The sequence below is a fragment of the Podarcis gaigeae genome (assembly GCF_964106915.1).
Source record: "Podarcis gaigeae genome assembly, chromosome: 2".
NCBI lineage: Eukaryota > Metazoa > Chordata > Lepidosauria > Squamata > Lacertidae > Podarcis > Podarcis gaigeae.
Window position 1 is genome coordinate 68,378,932 of NC_139679.1, and position 24,628 is coordinate 68,403,559.

General features: G+C 41.9%; 1 protein-coding gene across 8 annotated transcripts in view; it reads right to left on the reverse strand.

Annotated features, from left to right (window-relative positions):
* EBF1 (EBF transcription factor 1) overlaps positions 1 to 24,628 on the reverse strand; it is a 378,896-nt gene that overhangs the window by 329,845 nt on the left and 24,423 nt on the right. For all 8 annotated transcript variants that reach the window (XM_083726224.1, XM_083726220.1, XM_083726223.1 and 5 more), the window contains exon 6: positions 18,646 to 18,714. In XM_083726224.1, coding sequence (XP_083582350.1) covers positions 18,646 to 18,714 — 69 coding nt within the window. The remainder of the gene's footprint in view (positions 1 to 18,645; positions 18,715 to 24,628) is intronic.

Below are 24,628 nucleotides of genomic sequence, written 5' to 3' on the forward strand. Positions count from 1 at the left end.
GTCTTAGCCTGCTCATCAATAAACAGCCTTTCACTCTGGGTCTACAAAGTGAGTAACTTTGCCATATATTAACTGCTATATCACATCAAAGCCTATTGTGAAAATAAAAAATGACCAGGCAGCACAATCAAGAGATTTGAATTTCAGAACCATGAACAACATTTTTAAAAAATAAAACAAGCCAAGTTATCAGTGCCTGGGGTTTTCAAATAATACCTTGTTGGTGTAACTTTGCTGAGCATACAGTCATAAAACTGTACAGCTACATCATATATGACAGTTGGCCATCTCCACCACCTCTCATGGGAGTCTATTCCACGGTCAAACAGCTCTTACTTTTAAGTAAAACAGCAGTTTTGAAGCCAAGAAATAGATGGCATTATGTATACAAGAATCCGTAATCCTGGCAAGAATATGTTCTGGATTTCTGTTGTAAGGAATATGCTGTACAGGTTTGCATGCACAAGTGTGCATTACAGACCCATATAATGCCAGTCCTTTTAACACGTACAGTACATACATGCAGACCTTATTCATTCAGTCACCAAAGTTTGCATATTAACCCATTTATATTTGCCATTCTGGAGTCGGCACAGGAGGGACGCGAAGTGCAAGAAAATGTAAAGCATGTGCCATCTCTGACGGCACTATCTGTCTCTAACAGGAAAAAGAGATCAACTAAATGAGTACTATTCAGGGCTCCTCAATTAACCTGATTAGTTCAGCACAATGCTCCCATGAATGACACCTTATCTTGAAAATGAATGGGAGGGGGAGGGGAGACTTCCTCCCTTGTGGGAGATACAGGAGCTCCCTAAAGCCAGAAACGATGTAGCCTATCAGTGATCAGCTCCCTCCCTGCCCCTGTTTCTTCTTCCCTCCTTAAGCAGGCAGGTCACTGAGACTAGAGAAGGCTGCGCCTGATTAGATTTTGTGTCCTAAGGACAGATTGTGCAGGATCTCATCTGCCCAGGTGGCCTCAGAGAAAGCTGGGAAAGGATGCCCTGTAGGCTACGGCAAGACCTTCTTTCAGAGTCAACCAGGCACATGATGGGATTGCCGGGAGCAGGCTCCAATTCATTAACCCCTCAATAACCGAGGAGGCGGCTGCAGCAGCTAACAAAACCTGCCTGGAAGGAAGGTAGGCAGAAGGAGGGGAAGCTTCCCATCCCAGGAAACAATTGTTGTTTTCTTCTTCTGAGGCATGGCTCTTTGGAACTTGTCTCACTCTTGACAGACTAATGGGAAGGAACTGTGTTGCCACCGGGAAATTGGGGAAAGGCACCCTCACATATTTCTCCGAGAGCAATATCTGAGAGACACTTGCTAAGATATGTTATAGTCACCGTAAAACATTGTGTTCACTATAAAATGGAAATAACACAAAAGAGCTATATATAGCCTGCATGGGTTTAGCAATAACGAAAGGAGAAAATATCACAGTGACTACGGCTGTGACCTTAGATCCCCTTATTATGGTATGTCTCAGTGAAACTAGCAGTTCCTTTCTGCATAAACATACATAGGATCAGGCTGCTTAATATTTAAGGGCTAATTGGATCAAGTGCAACTTAATTTAGGAGTGTTTATCTTTGCAGAACCGTGAAGCTTGAATGTATGGGTATTAGCAATAATACTCTGGTATTATATGAACCAAAATAATCCTAAGTGTATTAGTAGCACAGCATTGAAATACTTTCAAACCAGACACATCTACCACCCCCCAATAATGTAAAGCAAGTCTCATCTAGCACTGTATGTTTGGGGCTAGGTTTTTTTTCCTTTAGCATGGATTGCTCATTTTCTTAATGTCAAAGCTGTACATTTCAAATAACTGTTGCTAGCTACATGACTGTCTTGCTTGCAGACTGAATCTCCTTGGCAGACTTTCCCTGTGTAGCCAACTGGGCAAAAAGCAGAAACATGGAGCTGGGCAGCCTAAGATTCACAGTGAAGCAGAGGCCTGCCTTAGTGGGACTGTGCTAAATAGATGAAGGCAGCTAACATTGCTTGACCAAGTATGTAAGCACCTTACTGAAGAAGCATTTAGCAGCTCCCAGGTATTTTAAGGCTGATGCCCATTCAATATTAAGTTCTGATAGTCAAGGGAAGGGCCATAGTTCAGTGGCAGAGCACCCACTGTGCAATCAGAAGGTCCCAGGTTCAATGCTGGGCATAGCCAGATAGAGCTGAGAAAAAACCTGGACAGCCACTGCTGGCCAGGGCAGTTGGTTAGATGAGCCAGTGGTCTCACTCACTATAAGGCAGCTTCATATGTTCACCAGGCTGGGGAGGAAGGACATGGTTTTGAGTGTAGATAAGAAAGTCTGAGACTTCTGTTTTCCCAGTGAGTAGCTGAACATGTCTTAGGAAGAGAAGAATGCTGTTCTCAAGAGCCCTGCATCTGAATGATTTCATGAGATCTTTTTAGGGGGTCAAAGTCTGCAGAGTAGATGTGTGTAGAATAGGAACACACCAGCGGATCCTGCTCTGACATATGCACTTTCAGCTAGATTCTGTTTACAGTGCTTATGCTTATGATTTATGTTCCAATTAGTTTGTGTACTTTTTGATGTGCTTCATTTATTGTTTGTGACTTTTGTTATGTTTGCAATTATATAAATCTTGTCATGCGGTAAGCTGCCTTGAGCATGGTTTTAACCATGGAAAGAAGGCATACAAATAAAATGATGAGGATGAGGATGATGATGTGCAGATTGTACACACCGAGACTTGACCACACAACTTGGAAAACTGCAGAAAGCAGGGCCCCTGGTGAGAAACCAACTCACAGCAAGAAACCATACAATCTAACTGACACACTGATCAGACTGCTCTTTGCCCCAGACACTTTGAAGTTCTATGAATGGGTCATGTGGAGTGATGGGTCTCCATCTGTGAAGATGAAATTAGCCACATAGATCTTGGTGGGACAGTGACTAAAAGCATTTTAGAACTGGGTCAAGCCATTAGATTGCATGCTGACCATATCAGGTACATTAATTATACTTCCTTATGACCTTACTGTTTATAATCCCTGCCTCTGAAGCTGCAGTCATGTCTCTATATATCTATGGCTCAGGATAACACGGTATGCATTTGATGAACTGGACTGAAAACTTAGGCCATAATAAATGTGTTAGCTTTTAAGTTGCCACAAGACTCTTTGTTGTTCCTTCTGCAAAAGGTGCACCTCTGGAAATACCTCTTTCTGCCATTCCATATATCCCGGTTCGATCAGGATAAGGTTGCCAACTTGCTTTCTGGCAAAGTTCTTGAGTCTTTAACATCTGCATAACAGGATGAAATTGGCAGGAAAGACTTGCCTTATTGCTGAATGTCCATGCCAAGATAACATTTTACGTGTTGTTTCCTGCGTAACGTATAACTATTAAAGGCACAAGAACCTGTAGGGTAGGGGGAAGTTGGCAATCTCAGCTCAGACCAAAGCACTGGCTAGTGTGTGAAATGGAAATAGACAGCTATTTGCTCCTCTTTCTCCCACCTCCCTTCCTATACAAACACACACATACACACAATAATGCTCCATTAATTGAGGAGCCACAGAACACAGAGTCATTCATTCATTCCCTGGCATCAAACCCTAAGCAACTTCATTGATAAACAAGCAAAGTCTATGGAGTTACTCTGGAGTTCTCAGTCTGGAAGGGTATATCGAAAGAGGGTGTCACAAACAGGGGTCAGGGGTCATGACCTTTATACCCTTCAATTTGCTTCAGCTGGGAAGAGGGGTCGCCACTAGATAGGTCGGACACAATTGAGAGTCAGTATGCTAGATAACAAGGGGTGCAAATTCAGCTTAAGAAACCAACTGTACGGATGCTGGAGACACAAATGTTAAGTGATATGTCTATATTTGGGGCAAAAGGTGAGTTGCTTGAGAACACATCTCCAAGAGGCTTCTATACATGCAAAAAACCGTAAGTTTTTGTATTCTGTCCTAACCAAAACAGACAAGATCAATAAAATAAAATCATTGATTCTTACTAAGGAAGACCATATTAAGGCTAGAAAGGGACATGAAAGCTGAACATCTCTTGATATAAAACCCTGTTCTTATATCACTGCAAAGATGGAAGGAATATCTGTTCTGAGCATGAACATTTGTAAACACATGTCTGAGCCCTAAGCATAGATCTTAAAGATCTGAAGTAGACTATACCGGGAAACACTGGAAAAAATCCTTGTATGACACTGAAATTTGCTAATCCACTTCTTGGAAAGAACTCTGCAGTGATTATATGAAACATTTATTCCTTGCTCTTGTCACTCTTCTACCAAATTTGAGCTAGGTAAAATGTTCTTTAACATCCACTTAGAGAAACTTAACATCTGGGATGTCAGCCAATGGATATGCTGTTAGACAGATGCCAAAAAATCTAACTGAAAGGTTAATTTCATAGAGATCACAGAGGTAGATAGAACTTTGACTCTGGAGTTAGACCTGTTTGAAACTGAACGACAATCCACATTTTGAATACAGATGGTTACTTCAAAATCATTAAAGTTTTTAACTGTAATCTGATGCAAGTGAGACAGAGAGAGAGAGAGAGAGAGAGAGAGAGAGAGAGAGAGAGAGAGAAATCCAGATATCATCATGATTTGACAGGCTTTGCCACCTTCATAACCAATTACAGTAGGGAATTTAGTCTGTGCTAATAGTTTTAGGGTTTTTTCTTTTCCCCAGTAACAGCTTCTGACAGCAAAGAATCAGTCCGAAAGTATTTGGGGGAAGTGCTTCCTCTTGGCCCCATAGGAGGATTATTAGGTGAGATCAAATAAGGCTTGACTCTGTTGAATGTGAACATGGCAGTATTTGGAGAGAAGTATTTAGTCCCTTTGTGTAGAACAAAATATTTTGTGAACATTTGAAAATGTACATTCAGGCCTAATGACAGACAACAAATGTTAATCGTATCAAATAATATATTTGCGTCTCTGATTTAGGGTTGACAGCAGAATCCTATATATATTTACTTGGAAGTAAATTCTCCTTTGTTCTGTGGAGTTTGCTGCCTAGCAAGTGTTCACATAGCCGCTTACACCACATCCAGTGTAAGTGGCCACGTTCACATTAGCCATAATCCATAGTGGCATGTTTCTCGTTTGAGGCATTTTTTCCTCCAACCAGCATCTATCAGACTAGAAATTTGGGCACGGAGTAAGTGGTAATGTGAATATTTGTGCGTGCAGCTGACAACTTCATGAATTGGAGTGGGGCTTGTGGGAGCAAGGAAACCAAAAAGGTCATGCGTATAGGTGAAGATACCTCTCTCTCTCTCTCTCTCTCTCTGTCTCTCTCACACACACAGCCCTTCATAGAAACTGCTGCTTGCCTTCTATCACTGTGCCATTGAGAGCGTGCTCACTTATGGCTTATGTGTGTGGTACGGAAGCTGTACTACCCAGGACAGGATGGGGTTGTGCAGAGTTGTTAAGGCAGCAGAGAGCATTGTTGGCTGCCCACTCTCCACCTTAGAGCAGATTTATGCCACAAGGTGCCATAGGAAGGCACTGGACATAGTAAAAGATCCATCGTATCCTGGTCACTGTCTCTTCGAGCTCCTGCCGTCGGGACGGAGATACAGGACGATGAAGACAAGAACGAGCCATCTTAAGAACAGCTTCTTCTCCAGAGCGATCTCGGCCCTAAATGGGAAGCCTGGACTTTGAAAGTCATCTAATCTTCCTTGCTGTATTATACTGTATTGTTTTAACTAGTGTTTCTATAGTTGTTTTGATTTTGTGTGGAGTGCCCTATCTGGGTGGATGGAGCAGCCAAGTAATTTCGTGGTCCCCGAGAGGGGGCAATGACAATAAAATTATTATTATTATTATTATTATTATGGCAACACCATGCAAATTCAGGGAAGCAGAAATGATCCTGTTGCATTTTAAGCCACTAATATGAGCATACCCTATAAGTCCCAGCAGCACAGAGTTAGATCCTGGCTTAGCCATGCTTAATAATGGCTGAAATCACTGAAATCAGTGGGACAAAAATAAGTCAAAACTTAAATTCCAAAGGTTTCAGTGGGTCTGCTGTAAGCATCACAAAGTCTGAGTTCAACACATTGTTTTATGTCCAAAGATGGTTAATAGGGTTTTTGGTGTTTTTTTCTTAACCTTGGAACTGTTTCATATATATTTTTCTATATTTTTATAGAAATATAAAACATGAGGCTGAGGTCAGCATTATGCTATTACCAATTCTGGGGGGACGGGGAAAGCCCCATTGAGTTAGCAGAAGCCCTTGTGCAGGGCTTCCGCTGATGGGGTTTGTTAGCTGAAGCCTGCCCATGAAGTTTATTTTATTCTCGATTTATCTGGGATGAGTAGTTCAGTGGATAGAGAATTAAATGTGGATATGAGTTCAGGTCTCATTTCTCCAAAGAATGTGTTGCGGGCCTGAGACAAGTTGTCATACCTTAGCCTGGGAATAACAGTAACTACCACAGAGGAATATAATGAAGAATACAATAAAGACTAGCAAAAGCTTGTTTGACATGTCTTTATTAATGATTTTATATAATTGTTGCAAGCCACTTCAAACACATCTTTTGGGGAAATTGCATATAAATGGCTTAAATAAATAAATAAATAAATAGTCGTACTTGTGTTTTCTGCCAAGTAGGAAAGGTATCATCTGTTTAATGTTCTGTATATAATAAGATATTCTAACCAACCTGTTAATTTACATGCTGGCTGAAAATATAATTTCAGAGCGACTTTAGCAACTAAAAGCCACCTTGCATTTGTGTCAGCCAGACCCCAGGAAATGTGTCAAAACTGACACGAAAGGGAGCAACAAGCTAATCTTAAGTTTCTTCTGTCGCCTGTCTTCCCCTTTACTGGTCTCAGCCTGCATTTCCCTCCAGCACAGGAAGAGTTAAAGAAAACAATAAAAGAACAAGTGAGTGTACAGGATAGGATTTACTGGCATTTACTTTTAATCTATGGTCCTTTGCTCTGTGGCTTATCAGCCCTATGTCAGTCCTTTTTCCTCCTTTATATTTCATGAGCAGCCCCCCATGCTGCTACTGAGAGACAGAGCCCAAGTGTCTGTAAGCTTTTTGTCAGGTAAAAAAAGAAGAAAAAGGCAAGGAACAAGAGGAAAAAAGCAAAGCTAAGAGGCATCTATTAGATGTCACTAGGCTTTTGTATTCATGTCAATGATTCGGGATTAGAGTATTTGAAATAATCTTATTGAGAGGAATCAAAAGCCCCACAGAGCGGGTGGCTGCTCCCCTAGCATATGGCAGGGCAGAAGACAATCTCTTATTAAAGGCGTGTTAGCCAACACTGTTCCATACAGATATATACAAAACTATTGTGTCTCCAAGAGTTAGCTAAATGATATAGTTGGAAAATGCCACGCTGGAGATGCCTGGTGCTGCTATAATGCAATATAGATTGCTAGAGTGTCAGTTCAAGTCATAACATGGCTATTCTTTATAACATATACTCTCTCTCTCTCTCTCTCTCTCTCTCTCTCACACACACACACACACACACACACACACACACACACACACACCACTTGCAAAGTACTTTCCCTTCAGTCCAAAAGTGTATTTAGGAGCAGTGCATTCAGAATGTGAAAAACTGGCTATCCGAAAAAAACACAACTTTAACAACCTCTAGAATAACTTTGTTGATATTCTAATCTAGGGGATTTAAAAAAAAAACATGAAAGGATACACAAACTGCAGAATCCAAGAAGAGGTATTTCCATTATATCTTAAAAGAAAAAAAAGGGAGGGGAAAAACGTTCTTGTCTGACTAGGGAGTTTTGCCAGATTAAAGCAATTAAAATTCTGTTATAATGAACCCTGTATATCTAAAACCTTTATTTGCACTGGAACAAAGGTTTGTAACCAGAGAAATGGCCTGTGCTAGATTTATCTTCATCTGCCTACACCTTTCCAGGAGCTAAGAACTGAAGACAAAAAAGTACTGTTCACAGCATTTCAACGGCTGCTGTGAAAGTCTATATCTGGGTCACTTTAATAACATCCAGGATATAATTTCAAGGTAATGAAATAACACATTTTAACGACCTACTTCATACCCAGAGCAGATTAACAGCATCAAACATGTCACATTCATTTGGAATATAGATTTTCATATACTAAAGAAGTGTCACAAGTATTTTAAAGTGCCACAAATGATAGAGGACTTTTTTTTAATGGGGGGGGGGGGGGAAACCACCTTAAAAATATGCTCCTTTATAATTTTGGAAGTAAACTTTTCATTCATACTTTAATATATCTGATCACAACTGCCTGTGCACAGTTCCCAAAATGACACAGAGACAACATTGTATAGCGCACCCTGTACTTTTCCAGAACTCTTATGACAGGAAATACGCTAGGATGTTAAAAGAGAAAGAGAAATTTCAGTGCATGCTACGCTCTTGACACATGCTGCTTGTTTTCTGAAGCTGTATTAAATGCCTTTCTAAAAAATCTGCCACCTTCTGTGTAGGATCTATAGATCACAGTGTAATTTGACCCATCTTATTAGCAGCATGAAATAGATTTTTGCTTTACTGGATTATATGAACGTATTGATGACCACAGTGCATTCTAGCAGTTATACTCTAGTGCAGTGTTCCCCAACCTTGGGCCTCCAGCTGTTTTTGGACTACAATTCCCATCATCCTTGACCACTGGTCTTGCTAGCGAGGGATGATGGGAGTTGTAGTCCAAAAACAGCTGGAGGCCCAAGGTTGGGGAACACTGCTCTAGTGCATTTACTGGCCACCAGGCAATCACTAAATGGAAGCTGAGAGATGGAAGAACTGCTTTATGTGGTTTCAGCGCCATCATGTTGTACTTGTGCAATTTCACCACCGCTTGGTGGTGCAGGTGCTGGATGCTATAGGGCCAGCACTGCAGCATCTGCATCATATGAAAAGGATCCTTTCCTCTCGCTGGTTGCCGCTTGACCTAGGTGGTTCATAAGTCCATGGACCCTCCGCTCTTCAGCTGAAACTTGATGGCAGCAGCATCAGGGGTTAACATCACTGGTTCACATTGTGCTGAGTTTCACACCCTGCAGCAGGGAATGGCCCAGAGCCTCCTGACCCTGCTGCTCTTCCGCTTCATCTGCCTTCTCTAAGCATGCAAGCTGTGGTAAGAATAAATAGGTGGAGTAGCATCAGTAGCAAGTGATGGGACAGTGCAGCGGTGCTCACCTGACCTCTCATTGCCCATGTTACTGCTGCTTACCAGGAGGTAGAGAAGGAGGAGAAGTTTGTGCAGCGCAAACACACCAAGGTGGTGCTTCCTCCAGCTGGTTTGCACCCTGCTGACCTGCCTGTCTACTACTTACATCAGCAACACAATAAGTGGGAGGTAAAGTGAGCACTATCACCCTACCCTGCCACTCACTACTGTGCAGTATTCTGCACACTCCCTCTCTAGGTAGTTTTTTAAAAAATATATATTTTATTAAGGATTTTCTTGTTTTACAGAGGTAAGTGTAATGCCTCGTATTTTTTTTTCCATGTAACATTTTTACAAATCTGTTTCATTTGTTGAGGCATTAGGGGGAGAAGAAAAAAGAAAGAAAGAAAAAAGAAAGGTGGTGGAGGGAGGGAAGATGGATGGGGGTGGGGTCGGGTGGCGATGTTTCTATTATGCTTAATGTATGTAGAGTTTGGTGTCAGCGTTGCTTGTGTTGTTCACTTGTGTTCCTTTGGTGGCGAGAGAGGTTGGGGTTGGCCTAGGGTGTGATTGTTTGTTTGTGATTGGCTGTGGTGATCTTTGTTCTCGTATGTGAGTGAGGTGGGTGGGTGTTTTGGATCAGGTTAGCCATATTGATTTGTATGCTCCCTCTCTAGGTAGTTGTGCAGATGGAAGAAGGCAAGCAAACATGTGACAGAGCAGGGGACCACCTAGCCTAAGAGCCCCTCAAAACCTGGAGGTGGCACCAAGCAACCATTGAGTTGCTCGGTTAAGCTGCTGGTGCCAATGAATCAATGATTCTCAAAGAAGATAGTAACTGGAAGTACAGTAAAAGCTTCGTCTATCCACACCTTCCCACCTGAGTTTTTGCAATGCAACTAAGCTCCTCTCTTCTCTAAACACAGCCACTGCAGGTCTAACTTCCACTAGAAAAGAACATACTCTTTTCTGGCATTGTTTCATTAAAAAAATTAATCATTTACACATTTAAAGTTTGCAAAGAAATTCTAGGAGTTCACCAGACAGTATCCCAGTATTTCACAAAAGCATGTTCACACACATGTACACATGGTGTACAACATCAGGTGTAAAGGGGCAATGTAGATCTGGTCCACCACAAGTACTCAGGAAAGGAAACTTCAATTGGCTGTCACTCGCTGGCATAACAGATGTTTGTTGCTGCTTCTTAATTAATGATTTCCGAAGAAGCCGCATAACTGTTACAGAGAAGCCAGGGTTCTGTACAATGTGGCTCTACAATCAAGGTTGAAAAGTCACCTGTCCTATCATCCTTCAGCAAGAAAAGGCCACTCCACATCACTCTGCAGACAGCCAGACCCCAAATTAATCAAAGCAACCTTTTTCTTAATATTGGAACCCCGTGTATTTCCACGGCCTTGGCACATTTTTCAAGTACAACAAAGGGATCCCAAAATCAGATTTACTCCACAGCTATGATTCAGAGATTAGATATTTCTGGATTTTCTCCATTCTGCTCTCCCCCGCAATCCATAAAAAAGAGGGGGGGAACCTATCTACACCCCCCAAAAAACTCTCTTTTTAATAATACATGAAATGGAATAAAAGATTCTTAGTTCTGTTGACCCAGGTAATCCTATGGGCCGCCTCTGTCCTCTTTGCCCCTGCACACACTTTGAAGTAGCAGCTAGCATTAAGAAATCAATAGCTATGAATAGGACATTTGAAGTTTTGTGAAGAGAAACAAAAGAAAAGCCCGGTCCTTTAAGGTACTCACCCCTGCAAAGTTGGGTGGGGAGTGCTCAGTGTTTTCTGGGCTACCCTGTCAGGATCAGGCCCCGCCTTTCAGCCAGATGCTTTAAGGGCTTTTTTACACTGAAAAGAATATAGGTACACTACATATTCTCCACAGAACTTGCCCCTGAAATAAAAGCGAAGCTTGTCGCCATCATCTTCAAGCCACTTTCCAGGAATAAGAAAGTGGCAGGGACCACTCATTTGGCATGGGCCAAATAAGACGTTTGCAAGCTCTTTCCCCCCAACTAATCAGCAGATTAGGAAAATACCATTGCATCAAATGAGTGGTGCCAACCCTCTCACTCCTGTTATACTGAGGCAGTGTGTGCCACGGTGCAAGGAGGACTATGAAGAAAGGCGGGAAGAGAGGCCAAGGTGGTGTTGTGTGTTAAACACTTGCCTTGGGTGACTTCTGGAGACCTGAATTCAAATTCTCACCCAGCCACAAAGCTCCTTAGATGACCAATCACTATTTCTTAACATAGCCTTACTCACAGGGCCATTGTGTGCTTAAAATAGAGAGGAATGCATACGTTTCGCTACATACTATGGTGCTTTCCACATATAGGTTTGTAGGTAACTTGCACGATGAACTGGAGCAATGACCAATAACTCCAAAATGACACCTTCAGGAAGGCAATCGTTATTTCAGTTGCAGCTGTTCCAGATGGAATAGAAGGATCAACACTGGGAGCAGAGCTATAGTCACTCTTAAGGAGGTATTTCCTGTTGGAAGGTAGTGTGTCCTTGACTTTTCCAAGCAAAGCTCAGGCCTAAGCCCAACAGAAACATCAGGCACAATCCAAGCAAGGTTAAGTGCTTTGGAGTCTCATTAAATTCAATGAGAGAAAGAGATTGAAGCGCATGCTTGATTCTCCCCACTGAAACCAATGAAACTCAAAAGTGCTGAATGTTCCCCAGATTGGCTACCTTAATGACAGAGCAACTCACACATAATGGTCATGCACACATAGAACTTATGAACCTGCACACCGCCCCATTTACTTCAGATCTCTGCGTGCATGTTCAAAGGGATGCATGGGCAGAATTTTACCACTTTTGCAGTCAATGAGGCAGCCCTTGCAGGAAGAGACATTTCAAGCATACCTCTGTCCTTGCAAGAAATTGCTGCACTGAGATCTTTGTTCACAGTACAGTTCATGCTGGTTAATTAACGCGTCTAAAAATCTTGCACCAGACTTCCTGTTCATCGTTACGTGAACTACCAAGACTACATCAAGCTACATCTGAGCTTTGTCTATTTGGATCCTCCCATCACACACACACAGAATCATAAACCTTCTTCTGCCCACACTGGTGTCATCCTGGTTATGGCATGAGCATAAGTGTGTTAAGGTATTTGACTGATATGCAAGTGTATGAACAGAAGATGGATTCATATGACCATTTCAGCTGCAGAAAAGGCTTGGGCACGTTCAGGTCACATCAGCTAGTAATGTGCAGGCAGTGCCAAATATATTTTTTTTTAAAAAGAATGAATTCATGCTAAGCTCAACCTACAATATCATATATGCACACAATGGATAGCATCTGGAAGCCATCATGGAACAAGCTTTTCCTCTTCTGCACCACTTGTGTGAATCAATGCTAAGAAGAAACTATTTTCAGACTCTTAGCACGGCATCAGCAAGATAGATAGATAGTTACAGGCAAAACTGGACTGCTTTGCTGAGGAATTCAGAGCTCTAGAGGCAGTGGTCACACAACAGCTCTCTCACAAAGGAGCAGCTTGCTGGCTACTCTCCCACAGAGCAATCTGGGAAAATATCCCAGTACAGAGTGTTATGGGCATAGAGAGCAGATGTTTTCCACTGGAATCCAGTGCACACTGGGAACATACAAACACCATCTGAAATTGCCTGGCTTAAGGGAATTTGCTTGATCACATACCTAGAGTTGCTATCTTTAAAAATGGCCCTATTCATTATGGATAAATTGGGTATAGGCCTAACCCTCCAAAACAAAATCAAAACAAAACCTCTCTAGTATGGCTAATATAAACAGTAGCCAGGTAACAACTCTGCATCAGACAACTAACTTGGAGGCAGTGGCTAAGCGCTGTGGCTGCTTTCAGATATCAGAATTAATACTGAGTCTCTGCATGATGCAACTGTGTACACTAGGCACTGGAATAAATTATTTTATTAGTTTAGGGAAATAGTCTCAGATTCTTGGGCATTGGCTCTCAACAGGGATACAGAAAATAGCAGCTATGGTTAGAGACCGTCATTTATAAGAAAGCTGGAGGTGCAGCCCATATAGTTTTCTTTTGTCCTGCAATCATCTTCCATCAAAAAAGTTTTGCAGGTTTTTGAAACGTCTTAAAAACCTGAAAAACCTTATTTGCCAGAGGTAATGATTCACTGTTAGCAACGACACACTTGCGATATCACTTTTGACTCTTGGCAGGGAAGTGGGGAATCATCTCTCCCCAGTCATTATTGAGAATTGGAGCCATTAATAACCATACATCTGGGATGTTTTTCTCCTACCACTGGAATGCATACATGCTCAAACAACAGGTATTTAAGGGGATCCAGGGCACTAGGTATGAGTGTTTATGCTGGAGTGATTCTGCCATATACATTGGAAGTAGACATTACTTTCCATGTTTATCTTAGCCAAGAGAACCATTGCTCAATTGTTGAATCCGTGAAGGGAGACGGGGATAAACTAAATGACAAGCAGAGAAATCTCACTAGAATATCTGTTTCAGTCCTGGTCAGTTTGGGTGGTTTTTAAAAATGTGTGTGAGGCTTTTTAAAAAAAAGTTTGAAGCCATGCCAAGACACAGAATCATCTTTCACAAATCAAGAAATAATAAGACTCTTCCTTCCTGTAGTATTGCACCCTATGTGACTTTTTTCATTATCATCTTTTCAGATTCTTACAAAGCAAACCTAATTAGGAAGCTCTCTCATTAGTCTTCCAGAAAAATTAGCACAGCTTATGCTAATTACTCCTGTAAAATTTAATAAACTCATTGAAATGGGAATAGTCTAATGAGGTTTTATTTATTGAACTAGAATAGCTATATGGAAAAAAAGGTTAGAACATGGGAATCTCCACTGTGGCAATAAAAGTACAATTTATTCAATTCCTGCCCAGGAATTTTATAGCAAAGCTTTTAAATTCAAATTTGAGTTACCGTTTGAATGTTAAATCTATGTAGAATGTAATAACAGGAAGTGGTTCATTTTTTATTTTATTTTTTTTGCTACTACTAGGCTGAATGCACACAGAGTCGCTTGTAACAGAAATTGTTGCACCCTGAATTGTTTTACATTGCACTCGCTTTCTCCAAAGACTTGTCCCCTCCACATCTGCATGAAATTGCAGGTGCTTTTAGGGGGATGCATGCACCTTCCGCTTAAAAAATAATAATTAACCTTAAAATAGATGTTACGCCCTATCTCATTTGCTATACTTTCTGTACAATGTAAACTGTATCATCCTGCTGTAAAATGAACTAAGCAGGACAGGGAACACATGAAGGGCCAGTTGGGGCATGGGGGAAAGCTGTTACCAGCACAGCTTGTGCCAAAGCAACAAATGGCTTTTAAAATGTCATTTATTGGGGATACTGGGCTGCGTTCAGTGAAATGCTAAGGAGATTCTTGCGTAGTACAGTAAAAGCCTTTCTGTTTGTGCAAACCAAACAGTATCTCCTCTCCTCCTCCCTTGCACTGTTCTGGGGGTTTTCCTGGCCCTCTGGAGCAGGTTTGGGAGGCTATGGGGCACACAGCAGTGGAGGAGAGGGGAAAAAGCCCACTAGTTCAATGATTTCATTTAAAGCAGCCCTGGGCCTTTTATTTTAATCTGTGTGATTGTGTTGGAGATTATTTTACAGCATCTCTAAGTTGCGCGCGCAACAAAAACACACTGAGGCCATAACGCAGCAGTACTCTGTGGTAAAAGCAAATGCCCTGGCAACTCTGGTAGGGTTGGGAAGGACCAACGTAAACAGTATTCATAGCCTGTGTCTGGCATCCTTGAGCAGCTGACAGGACCCCAGTACTTACTCATCTCCAACCTTAATTACCCACCACCACCACCTGATGTGGCATTTGGAGCAGCGCCAGGTGACTGTAGCAAGCCACCACTTAAATTTCTCTCAATGCCCCCAACTTTTTGTCACTCTGAGGAATTGTGGGGAATTTAAAGGGTAACTAAATCCAGCAACCCAGCTACCTTGAAGTGCTATCATTGTAGCCAGGTGATAAGGCGTAACGATAGAGAGGGGACACTTTGCCCACGTTCCCCTCCAGCCTGGAGCCAGCCATACAATACTGGGCTATATGAACCAATGGTATAAAGCCTTGGTATAAAGCAACTTCTTTTGCTCTGTAATACAAACTGCCTATGAGAAAAATAGATTGATGCCACAGTATGGAGGGAAGACAGATCTCTAGAGTATAGAAAATTTCCTAAGGTCATTTTGATCGCAATCAAAACGTGCTCCTCTAAATACAAAGTCATTTCCCAGTGCATCTGCCGAGGCTGTTCCAACACTCTACATTTATGATTAAATGGCTCCAGTTCATTCTGACTATTATAAATGGATATAAATGATAATTGGAGGCAAAAGAGCATGTTATACAACTCTGTAGGTACAAAGGTTTTACATGTGTCATATATCCCCACTTTTCATAACACACAAATGTAATTGCTTTTAAGCTGCCTATATTCACCAGTGTATCTTTGAATTTTCAGAGATTCGCAATTGTCCAGAATTGTCAATACTCACATGTGGCTACTGTCACTCAAAATTTTCCAGACATGCTCTAATATCCTTTAGAGTGTATGTGTAAAAATCGTAAGTATCCTTCTTGATCAGACATTTGAAAAACCGTATTCTGCAGATATAGCAAAGAGGTAGTAATCCTCATAAGGAAACATGTCTATGATTTAAATGTGATCCTTGCCTCCTTAAATGTAGCATTTAAAGTGCCCATTCTAATAATACAGGTCAAATGCAAGACTGAGCAGTCTGCTAGGCATCAGAGAACATCTTTGCAAACCCTCTGCCTCTCCCCAAATGTGTCCCGCGAAGGATCACTTGCAAATAAAAAATAGCTAAATATGGTTTTGCATATCAATTGGCATAATAGCTTACAATTTTATGCACACCAGAGTGACAGCAGAGTGCAACTCAACATATGTTCCAGCTCATGACAGCTTTTTAATGTTAAAACAATTTATAAAGTACTCTGTTTAAAACACAGGCTTCATATAGATTGCTTCATGCTTTTCTAAGCCAAGGGGGAAATAATATGCACAGGGTAAATGTCACTAGTAACATCACCAGAGCCACTAGCTGTACAAAGCGCATACTTTATTTTGCCTAAATTGTTTGAACTAGCCCTGGCCAAGAAAAAGGTTTTAAGTACCCTACTGGGACAGATGCTAAGCGGCAACAATAGAAGCCACACTAATGCGATCCAGGTAACTCAATCCTGTTTCAAAAACACAGGGAAGGCTAATTACAGCACAGCTGAGTCAAATTTCTTATGCCACTGCAACCCAAAGGAGCGGGTCAAAATCAGATGTTATTCAAACCACAGTCATATCAACCTTCCATATCAAAGTCACCACTTAAAACCGAGGGAAGAATTTTAAAAGATTAACCAGTTCACACTCAAAATGTGTGGTGAGGCAAAGTTTAATAGAGCCCAGTTCCACAAACCAAATTTCAGCTTTTAATCTGCCCCAGCGCAAAGTTCTGCAATGCTGGTGAAGTACTGTATGACCCAAGTTGTCCAAAACTACTAAGAGGAGGAACAATATGCAAAAGAGGGTGCCTGGATCAGATGACTGATTTCAGCTTAGTAAGTCAAGAGATGAACAGCTTTTGCCTATCCACACAAGCAAAACAGCAAACCTAATTAACCATAGTTTGCCAATCATTCATTTCCAAGAAACCATGGCTTTGAAACATGCCAGAATATGAAACCACAGTTTGAAGTCACTTTAGCACCCCACACTTGCTCCACAGCTTATAACCATTTTTTCCTCAGCTTGGACAAAATGAGAAGTTGTGGTTAATTATAGATTTTGCAGTCTGACTTCTTGCAATATGAAGGGAGGAACACAGGATCTTCACGCATGGGCAAAATGCTTGTTCGTCTCTTGGCTTACTAAGCTGAAATATGCTAGTCCAAAATGCAGTCAGTGCCAATGGTTTTATTCCTAAGATGAACCACAGCCAGCACATCTATATGTAGGTAGAACCACACACATTTTACGTTCAGTAACTATCTCGTTGTTGAGAACCATGTAGGAGACATATATTTTCCATGCAACTGCAAGTGCTATCTTTAACACCCCATCAGACTATAATACACCTTGAATACACAACAGACACATTAATTAATTACTTTTGTGCTCTCCTGTGTTCACCTAACGCTCTTCAGCAATGCAAGTATGCAATATAAATTCACTGCTACTGTACTGTAAACTAACTCAGGAATAATTTGCAAAGACATTTGCCATGAAAGCATAACTTCTTGTTTCAAAAGACATAAAACTACATAAATACAATGGCTTATCAATCATGTCTTTCCAGTCACTGCGCAACAGAATGCCACCTTGCTCCGACGTCACACGGCAATCCAACAAAGAGGATGAATTGAAGGTTGCGAACATAAACTCAGGCAGCAAAGCAAGAGAAAGAGTTCCACACCATAATGATATAGTACTCCTTCTCTTAACTGATAATGGACAGCATCAGCCTTGCGTGGTCACTTAATTCTCACAAAGTAATGCGACATCGTAACAGTTTATCATATGTTTCTGTATGATGAGCTTCAATAATTAAAATGTAAAAGTGACTCTTTGGCTACAGCGTTGCCTAATTTGCAAGTCTGCCGAGTGCAAATTGCACAGAACAACTCCAGCGAATTTATTGTTCTACAGTGATTTATTCGGTCATGTCAGATTAGTAATTTGGATCGGTTTAGAAACCGTAATAATTAAGACAGGCAAAATGAATTAATCAACTGACAATACAATCAAAATTGCACTCAAGCCAAAGAAAACAAGCTGGAATCCAGGGGTGGGGGGTTGTTGAGAAAGGGGGGGCAGAGGAATCTTTAGTTTTCAGATATCTTAATGCATAAATAAAATAAAACAAACCTTACAATTTAGATAGATTGCATCCAAGGGAACTACTGTAGCTAAAAAGTGATAATGATTCAAACATTTTTCAAAGTAAAAAGTTAAATATTTATAAGCACCCAACCACATTTCATAAATCACAAACTATTATTATTTTATATTCCCGAAGCTTCCCAGGCACAGCATGCGAATCGAGGCGCAGAAAGTTGCAGAGAAAAATGTCCCCCTTTAGGAGCATGAATCAGAGACGAGCACCAGAACGCTCCACAGAGCCTCCTCTCACAGTTACATTCCATATGGCCTTTCCACAGAAATCAAAACCTTATAGCATCACTAATTCCCTATGAACGACAAAATTACGCCCACGGACGCACATCACTCTTTGCCCATTAGCAACACAAGGCAGGTGTTTCATTATAATGAGGAGTCGTCGTCCCCCCACCCCACAAAAAGAAAACCAACTACCACACACACCACAAATAGCTCGAATAAATTCAAGGAAAAGGATAGCAGCCCTTACCTGTCAATTATCACTGGATCTGAAGGAGTCTCATTTCTGTTGCCGCAGCTTTTCTTGTCACAACAGCGGCTATAGAGCAAAAAGAGAGAGGATTTAGTGCAGCCATTACACTCTCAAAATCATAATTACAAATACAGGAGGGTTCACATTGCCAGCTAGAGTTACTGTTCTGTCCCTGTCTAGAAAACAGTTGAATATAGAAGGTCACATATGGGTTAATGACTAGGTCTAACATCTTGTACAGCTGGCAAGCAACAACAATTAATAAATAAAAAGGGGGAAAGAGGGTTATCCCACTTTTTAGGGATAATAATGCAAGATTTCTTGAGGTAATGATTATGACCTTCTCCAGTAACATTGCAATGGTTCGAGACGTCCCATAGATAAGTTTAGAAAGAGAGCAGGCAGAAAACTCCTATGGAGAAGAGATTGTTTGAATGCACTCGTTCTGTAGACTGTTAGAATCCTCAATCTCTCAGCTTCTCAATTAAAAACAAAAAACATTTCTAGACCTAATTGTTTTGCAGCTGTTTGTAAACATGACGGCAAGGTTTGGGAACGCTTGGAATCCAGAAAGCAAAAGAAATTCGTAATGTTTTCCATGTTGCATTATTTAAGACCATTCTCGCCACATTTCGTTCAATATGCTGGATGATGCCTGTTTGGAATAAAGACAAAAATGCTACATGGCCATGAAATTTGCATTTACACCTTATTAGCAGGTAATACACAAGTGTGATCATGATCTATTTCCACTTTGACACTTGGTGCTGGAAAACGTACCAACATCTCAAATAATCATCTCTTAACAGTGAGATGCATTTTCATATTTCTTGTTTGGCTCTCACGATTCAATGCACAGGACTGCAGTGCAGATCTCTTCAAAAACAGTGATCGGCATTCATAGACCCTAAGCCAAATCTGTCTCTGAAGCCAATTCTGCCTGACCCTCTTTGGCTACCATACATCTCTGGCAAAACTAATTGCCAACAAGAAATGTATTGGTCTTTACATTTAAAATCCTATGGTACAGTTCAAAGGCACATGGGGGCACCACCTTGTTGAAGTTAGGCATAACTTGTTCTGGTCAGTGGATGTGTGACTATTGGGAAGCCACGTGTACACTGCCTTGGAGTCCATGACAGAAGAAACGGGTATAAATGTAAGAAAATAAAAATAAAACCAATTACAAACACCGGAGCAGGTTGGTGGCCATGCTAGCTGGGGCTAGTGGGAATTTTGAGTCCAATAACACCTGAATGGCCACAGGTGTCAGGAGCTGGAGTCAGGTCAGCAAGAAAACATCTGGTGTCAGTGAAGTTAACTGTTTAGTCAAAGGAACCATGGGTGTAGCTAAGGGGGGCTCAGCTGCCACGCCTAGAACAAGTAAAACAATAGAAATACTTAACTGACCAATCACGACAGTTCTGCCCCCCTAACCAAAGTCCTGTCCCCCCAAAAAAATCCTGGCTACGCCCATGAAAGGAACCAAAATAGTGCAGGCCTAGTGATATCAGCAACCCTTCCCGAGTAGGTCTTGCCCCAATGAGGCAGTTGTGAAGACTGAAGCTCCCCACTTTCCCACAGCTCAGTCTCTGCCTCCCGGTGGGGTCCTTCTCCAGCATCCTGAGGCTCCTTTGTCTTGTCTCTGTTTGCTCCACCCTCTTCACTCCTCTCTGTGTTCTGGGAGAGAGCAGGAGGGGGAGACTCCTTGGCTTCTTCAGCAGCCTGCCTCCACCTTGCCTCTTGAGCTTCCTCTTCTGGACTGCTCTCTGCCACAGCCTCTTTCTGCTCGCCAAACCCTGTTGCCTCTTTTGCTTCCAACACCTCCTATTCCCAATCTGCTCCCTCTTCTCCCTCTGAGCACCCATTGTCGTCCCACTACCACTCCCCCTGGCTCTGGGCCTTCTTCCCCCAGGGGTTTCCCTTGGAGATTTACCAGCTGGTGCCTCCCACCACTAGGGTTGCCATAGGACAAACTGCTGCCTTCCGGAATTTCCCCCCATATGTCACTTCTGCCTTTGAAATCCCGGTAATGCCCGGGAAATCCTGGACGTATGGCAGCCCTACTCACCACTGCTCTGCATCCAGCCAGTCCATGACAACAAGTTAAGCCTTCCCCGGTATAACTAATTCTTTCGTGCATTATTGCCCACATATCCTGCTAGAGTTGTGAAGTGTTTTTTAAAAAGGTTATCATAATACATGCTCTTAAATATTCTACTTCCACTGCAATTTAGGCTAAAATATCACACACTTGCTTCTGAGTAGATTAGGGTTGCCATACATCCTCTTTTTCCCAGACAGGTCCTCCTTCTTGGGGGGGGAGGGTAAAATTTCAGTTTGGATGGTTTGAATTTGCCAAATCACCCAGGATTTGGCAAACAGAACCAGACAGTGTGTGTGCAAGTATCATTCTTTACTTTTTCTGATCTCTATGGACATGCCCAGTACTTTTTTTCTGGGGGGACACAGGGGTACTCATACCCTAAAACATTTTGTGAATTTAAGGGGCAGTATTTCAATATGAGTAGGAAAATGAGAGTATGTACCCCTAAACATTTTTAGTTAAAAAAAAACAAACTGGATGTGCCTGCTCTCTGTACAAAGACTTGCTTTGCGAGCAGAGCCAGGAAGTGTCCGTGCGAGGATCACTCTTAACCTTTTCCTATCTCTATGGTGCACCTGCATGGTGGATATTGGGATTGTACAGATCAACTGGCTGCCTAGACCTTTCTGAATGGTTGGCCATGCCAATGCCCAGTAAGTTGCCCATGAGCAAATGGGAATGCCTGAGGTGGTGGGAGCTTTGGCTATAGACGCTATCATTGTCCTCATCCCCATGTTTAATAAGTGTGGTGTCTGTGGATACCTAAAAGGGAATCATGGAAGGCAAGCAAAGCCAAAGGCCCTCAAGTTAGAGAGATGCATCCTTCTGTATCTTTCTCTTGGTCCTTGTGCATGCCTAAATATACAAATATAAGACTTCGTGCATTCCCCTCCTCCCTAAAAGAAATTTTCAAGCCACTTTATGATCTGGGTGCTTCACGGCAACAACCGTCATGTGGAGACCCCCCCTCCTCACCCTCACTAAATCACACGCTACTTCCTAGCACATAGACAAAGCTGGACCAATCATACAGCAGGGTGAAGCAACCTGTTTTAAGTGGCACCATCTGGGTGGATGGAGGAAGGGGCAAATTGCTACCTGAATGACAGAATCATAGTAGGGTAAAGCAGGAGGGTTTGGACTCTGCTTTAGGGAGCAAAACGTCTTAGGGCAGCATTCCTCATGTGTTATTCACATGACATGGCTATTGTGACAGGGCTGCTCTGTGCCCCGTGTGTGTGTGAGGGGAAGTATTGAACAGAAGCACTTGGGATCAGATACTGATATGATGAAGGAAATTTACATGCAAGCAGTATATGCTGTTGGCTTCTTGGCCTCCCATCAAAAATGCTAAAGGGAAGACCAGGGTTCAGGAAGGCAGGGAAGTGAAGGGTGAAGAGGACCAGCAATATTCAATGTGTGACTTGAATCTTGCCAGAATTCAGCCCCTCACTAGAAGCTCACCCTATACCAACTGTGTGCGAAGATAGACTTCTTTTCCCCAGTAGAGTTCTTGGAAGTGTCGTGCCATATAAATAGCTCTCCAGGGAGAGCGACAAAGGTTTGCTTGTGCTGTGCAACAATATAGCGAATAATGTATGGGGACCCACCAAGATTGGCAATAAAATGATAAACGGCACTAAGCATAACAGAAGCGCCTTTTACAAAACCAGACTGTTTAAGCAGTTTTACGAAAATAAAAATGGGAAAGAACACACAACTCTTTTCACAGGGCAGAAAGCTCACAGCAGCTATAAAGGGCTTCAAACTTTTTTGCTTTTTCACAGTTGAATGGATTTCCACACCTGTGGGGAATTGGCATTGTTTTGGTTGCGCCAAATATAATGAGAACCGTTGATTTGTTCTCTGCTCCGTAAAAAATAACTTTTAAGACATATCAGCATCTGAGGACTGTCTATCAATTTTCACACCACCCTGTCATATTTCCCCACACCCCCACACTCATGTACTGCTAGAAATATTTTTCATATCTTTTTTTTAAAAAATGAAAACCTGCAAATAGCACTCCCTTCCAAAGAAGTAGTACTAATTAAAGATGTGACCTCACCTCCTCTCGCAAGATGAGTGCAAGATTAAAAAATGATCGACATAAAATAGTTTTAAATGACTGTTGAAAACTAAGGGCCCCACCCAAACTACTGAGGAATTAGTAAGCGATAAGGGGATGGGCGGAATGCACACATTAAAATAGTTAGGAATAGAGGGAGAACGCACGGGGACCCACAATGAGTCATATCTGAAAAGAATTGCATTTTTATTCACTTGAGTGATAAGCACACTCATTCCACTTGTTGATGCCTCAGCCCAAACCCATGCCTAGAAACCTGGCGTCTCCTCAGAGCATCTGAACCCCTCAGAACTGAGTTCCACTTGATTATTGCATGAATTTATATGTAGGAACATAAACAGAACAAACAAGGCACAGTTAAGCACTTTTAAATCTTAATTTTTCTTTTTAAGCATGTGTTTCTCTCTCCCTCTGAAATCAGTAGGACTTTAAAAGTGTTTAGTTCTGGCTGCATATATATTTCTTATTGATTTTCATAAACATAACTTTTGTGAGAGTGAGCTTTAAACAAAGAGTGCTTCTCCCACATTAAAACTGGGCTGTTGTTGTTTTTAAAAACAGCATATGGACCATGCCAATAAATATACAACTCAAAGCAAATTCATTTTGAGGATTCAGGGTTGTTGTTGTTGTTTTAAGAAAGCGAGAGCTGCAGACCAAACTAGGTTTTGCATGAAATATATGTGACTGGATCGCTGGATGTTTTCCCACCTCTTTAAAAGCAGCCATGAGAGGGTCTAATTTGGACTGGGGATGTAGTGCAGTGAGGCACAGGGCTGATCCAAATCACACACACCTGAAACTAATGTCTTCTGCATGGGCACCTGTCCACAGCTTCAGGAGGACTATTTCAATCAGGGCCATGGTCCACTACAACCCTGATCTCATTAAAGCAGGGGTGAGGAACCTGGTGGCCTCCAGGTTGTGGCTGGACTAGAACTCCCATATTCCCTGACCATTAGCCATTTTGTCTGGGATGGGTGGGAACTTCAATCCAACAACATCTGAATGGCCACAGGTTCCCCATGCTGGAATTGAAATCGAATGATGAAAAGGATCGTGGAGGTATATGCACTGAAGAGCCAAACACAAAACCCCACATCATGTCTCATTTGATGCCTAAGAGAGTGAGCAATGACACAGGAAGGCTCTGGATAAAATGTCTTTATCAGTCATGAATTCACTGGGTAGCCACCCCCCCCAACCTATATAATGGTGAGAATATCAGTCAGCCATACCCAGCAGTTGTAAGGATTTCTGCACTGAACATTGTGAAGCTTGGCATATACTGTATAAATGCTAGGTATTTGTTCTGTGTATGTGTGTTGTGTGTGTGTGTGTGTGTGTGTTGGGTCATTTAGTGCTCTGAGAATGATCAGTCTTGAAACTACCACAGAACAAAAAGCAGAGGTGAACCATCCTGTTCAGAAGCTAATGATGATCTGGGTTATACTATGTTAGAACACGAGAACAATAGCCCCAAAATAAAATAAAATAATACTGTAACCCGTAATGTGCTGCATTGAGAGTACAGTGGTACCTCGGGTTACATACGCTTCAGGTTACATACGCTTCAGGTTACAGACTCCGCTAACCCAGAAATATTACCTTGGGTTAAGAACTTTGCTTCAGGGTGAGAACAGAAATCGTGCAGCGGCAGCAGGAGGCCCCATTAGGTAAAGTGGTGCTTCAGGTTATGAACAGTTTCAGGTTAAGAACAGACCTCCAGAGCGAATTACGTTCTTAAGCCGAGGTACCACTGTACAGTATAGGAAGCTGCCCCT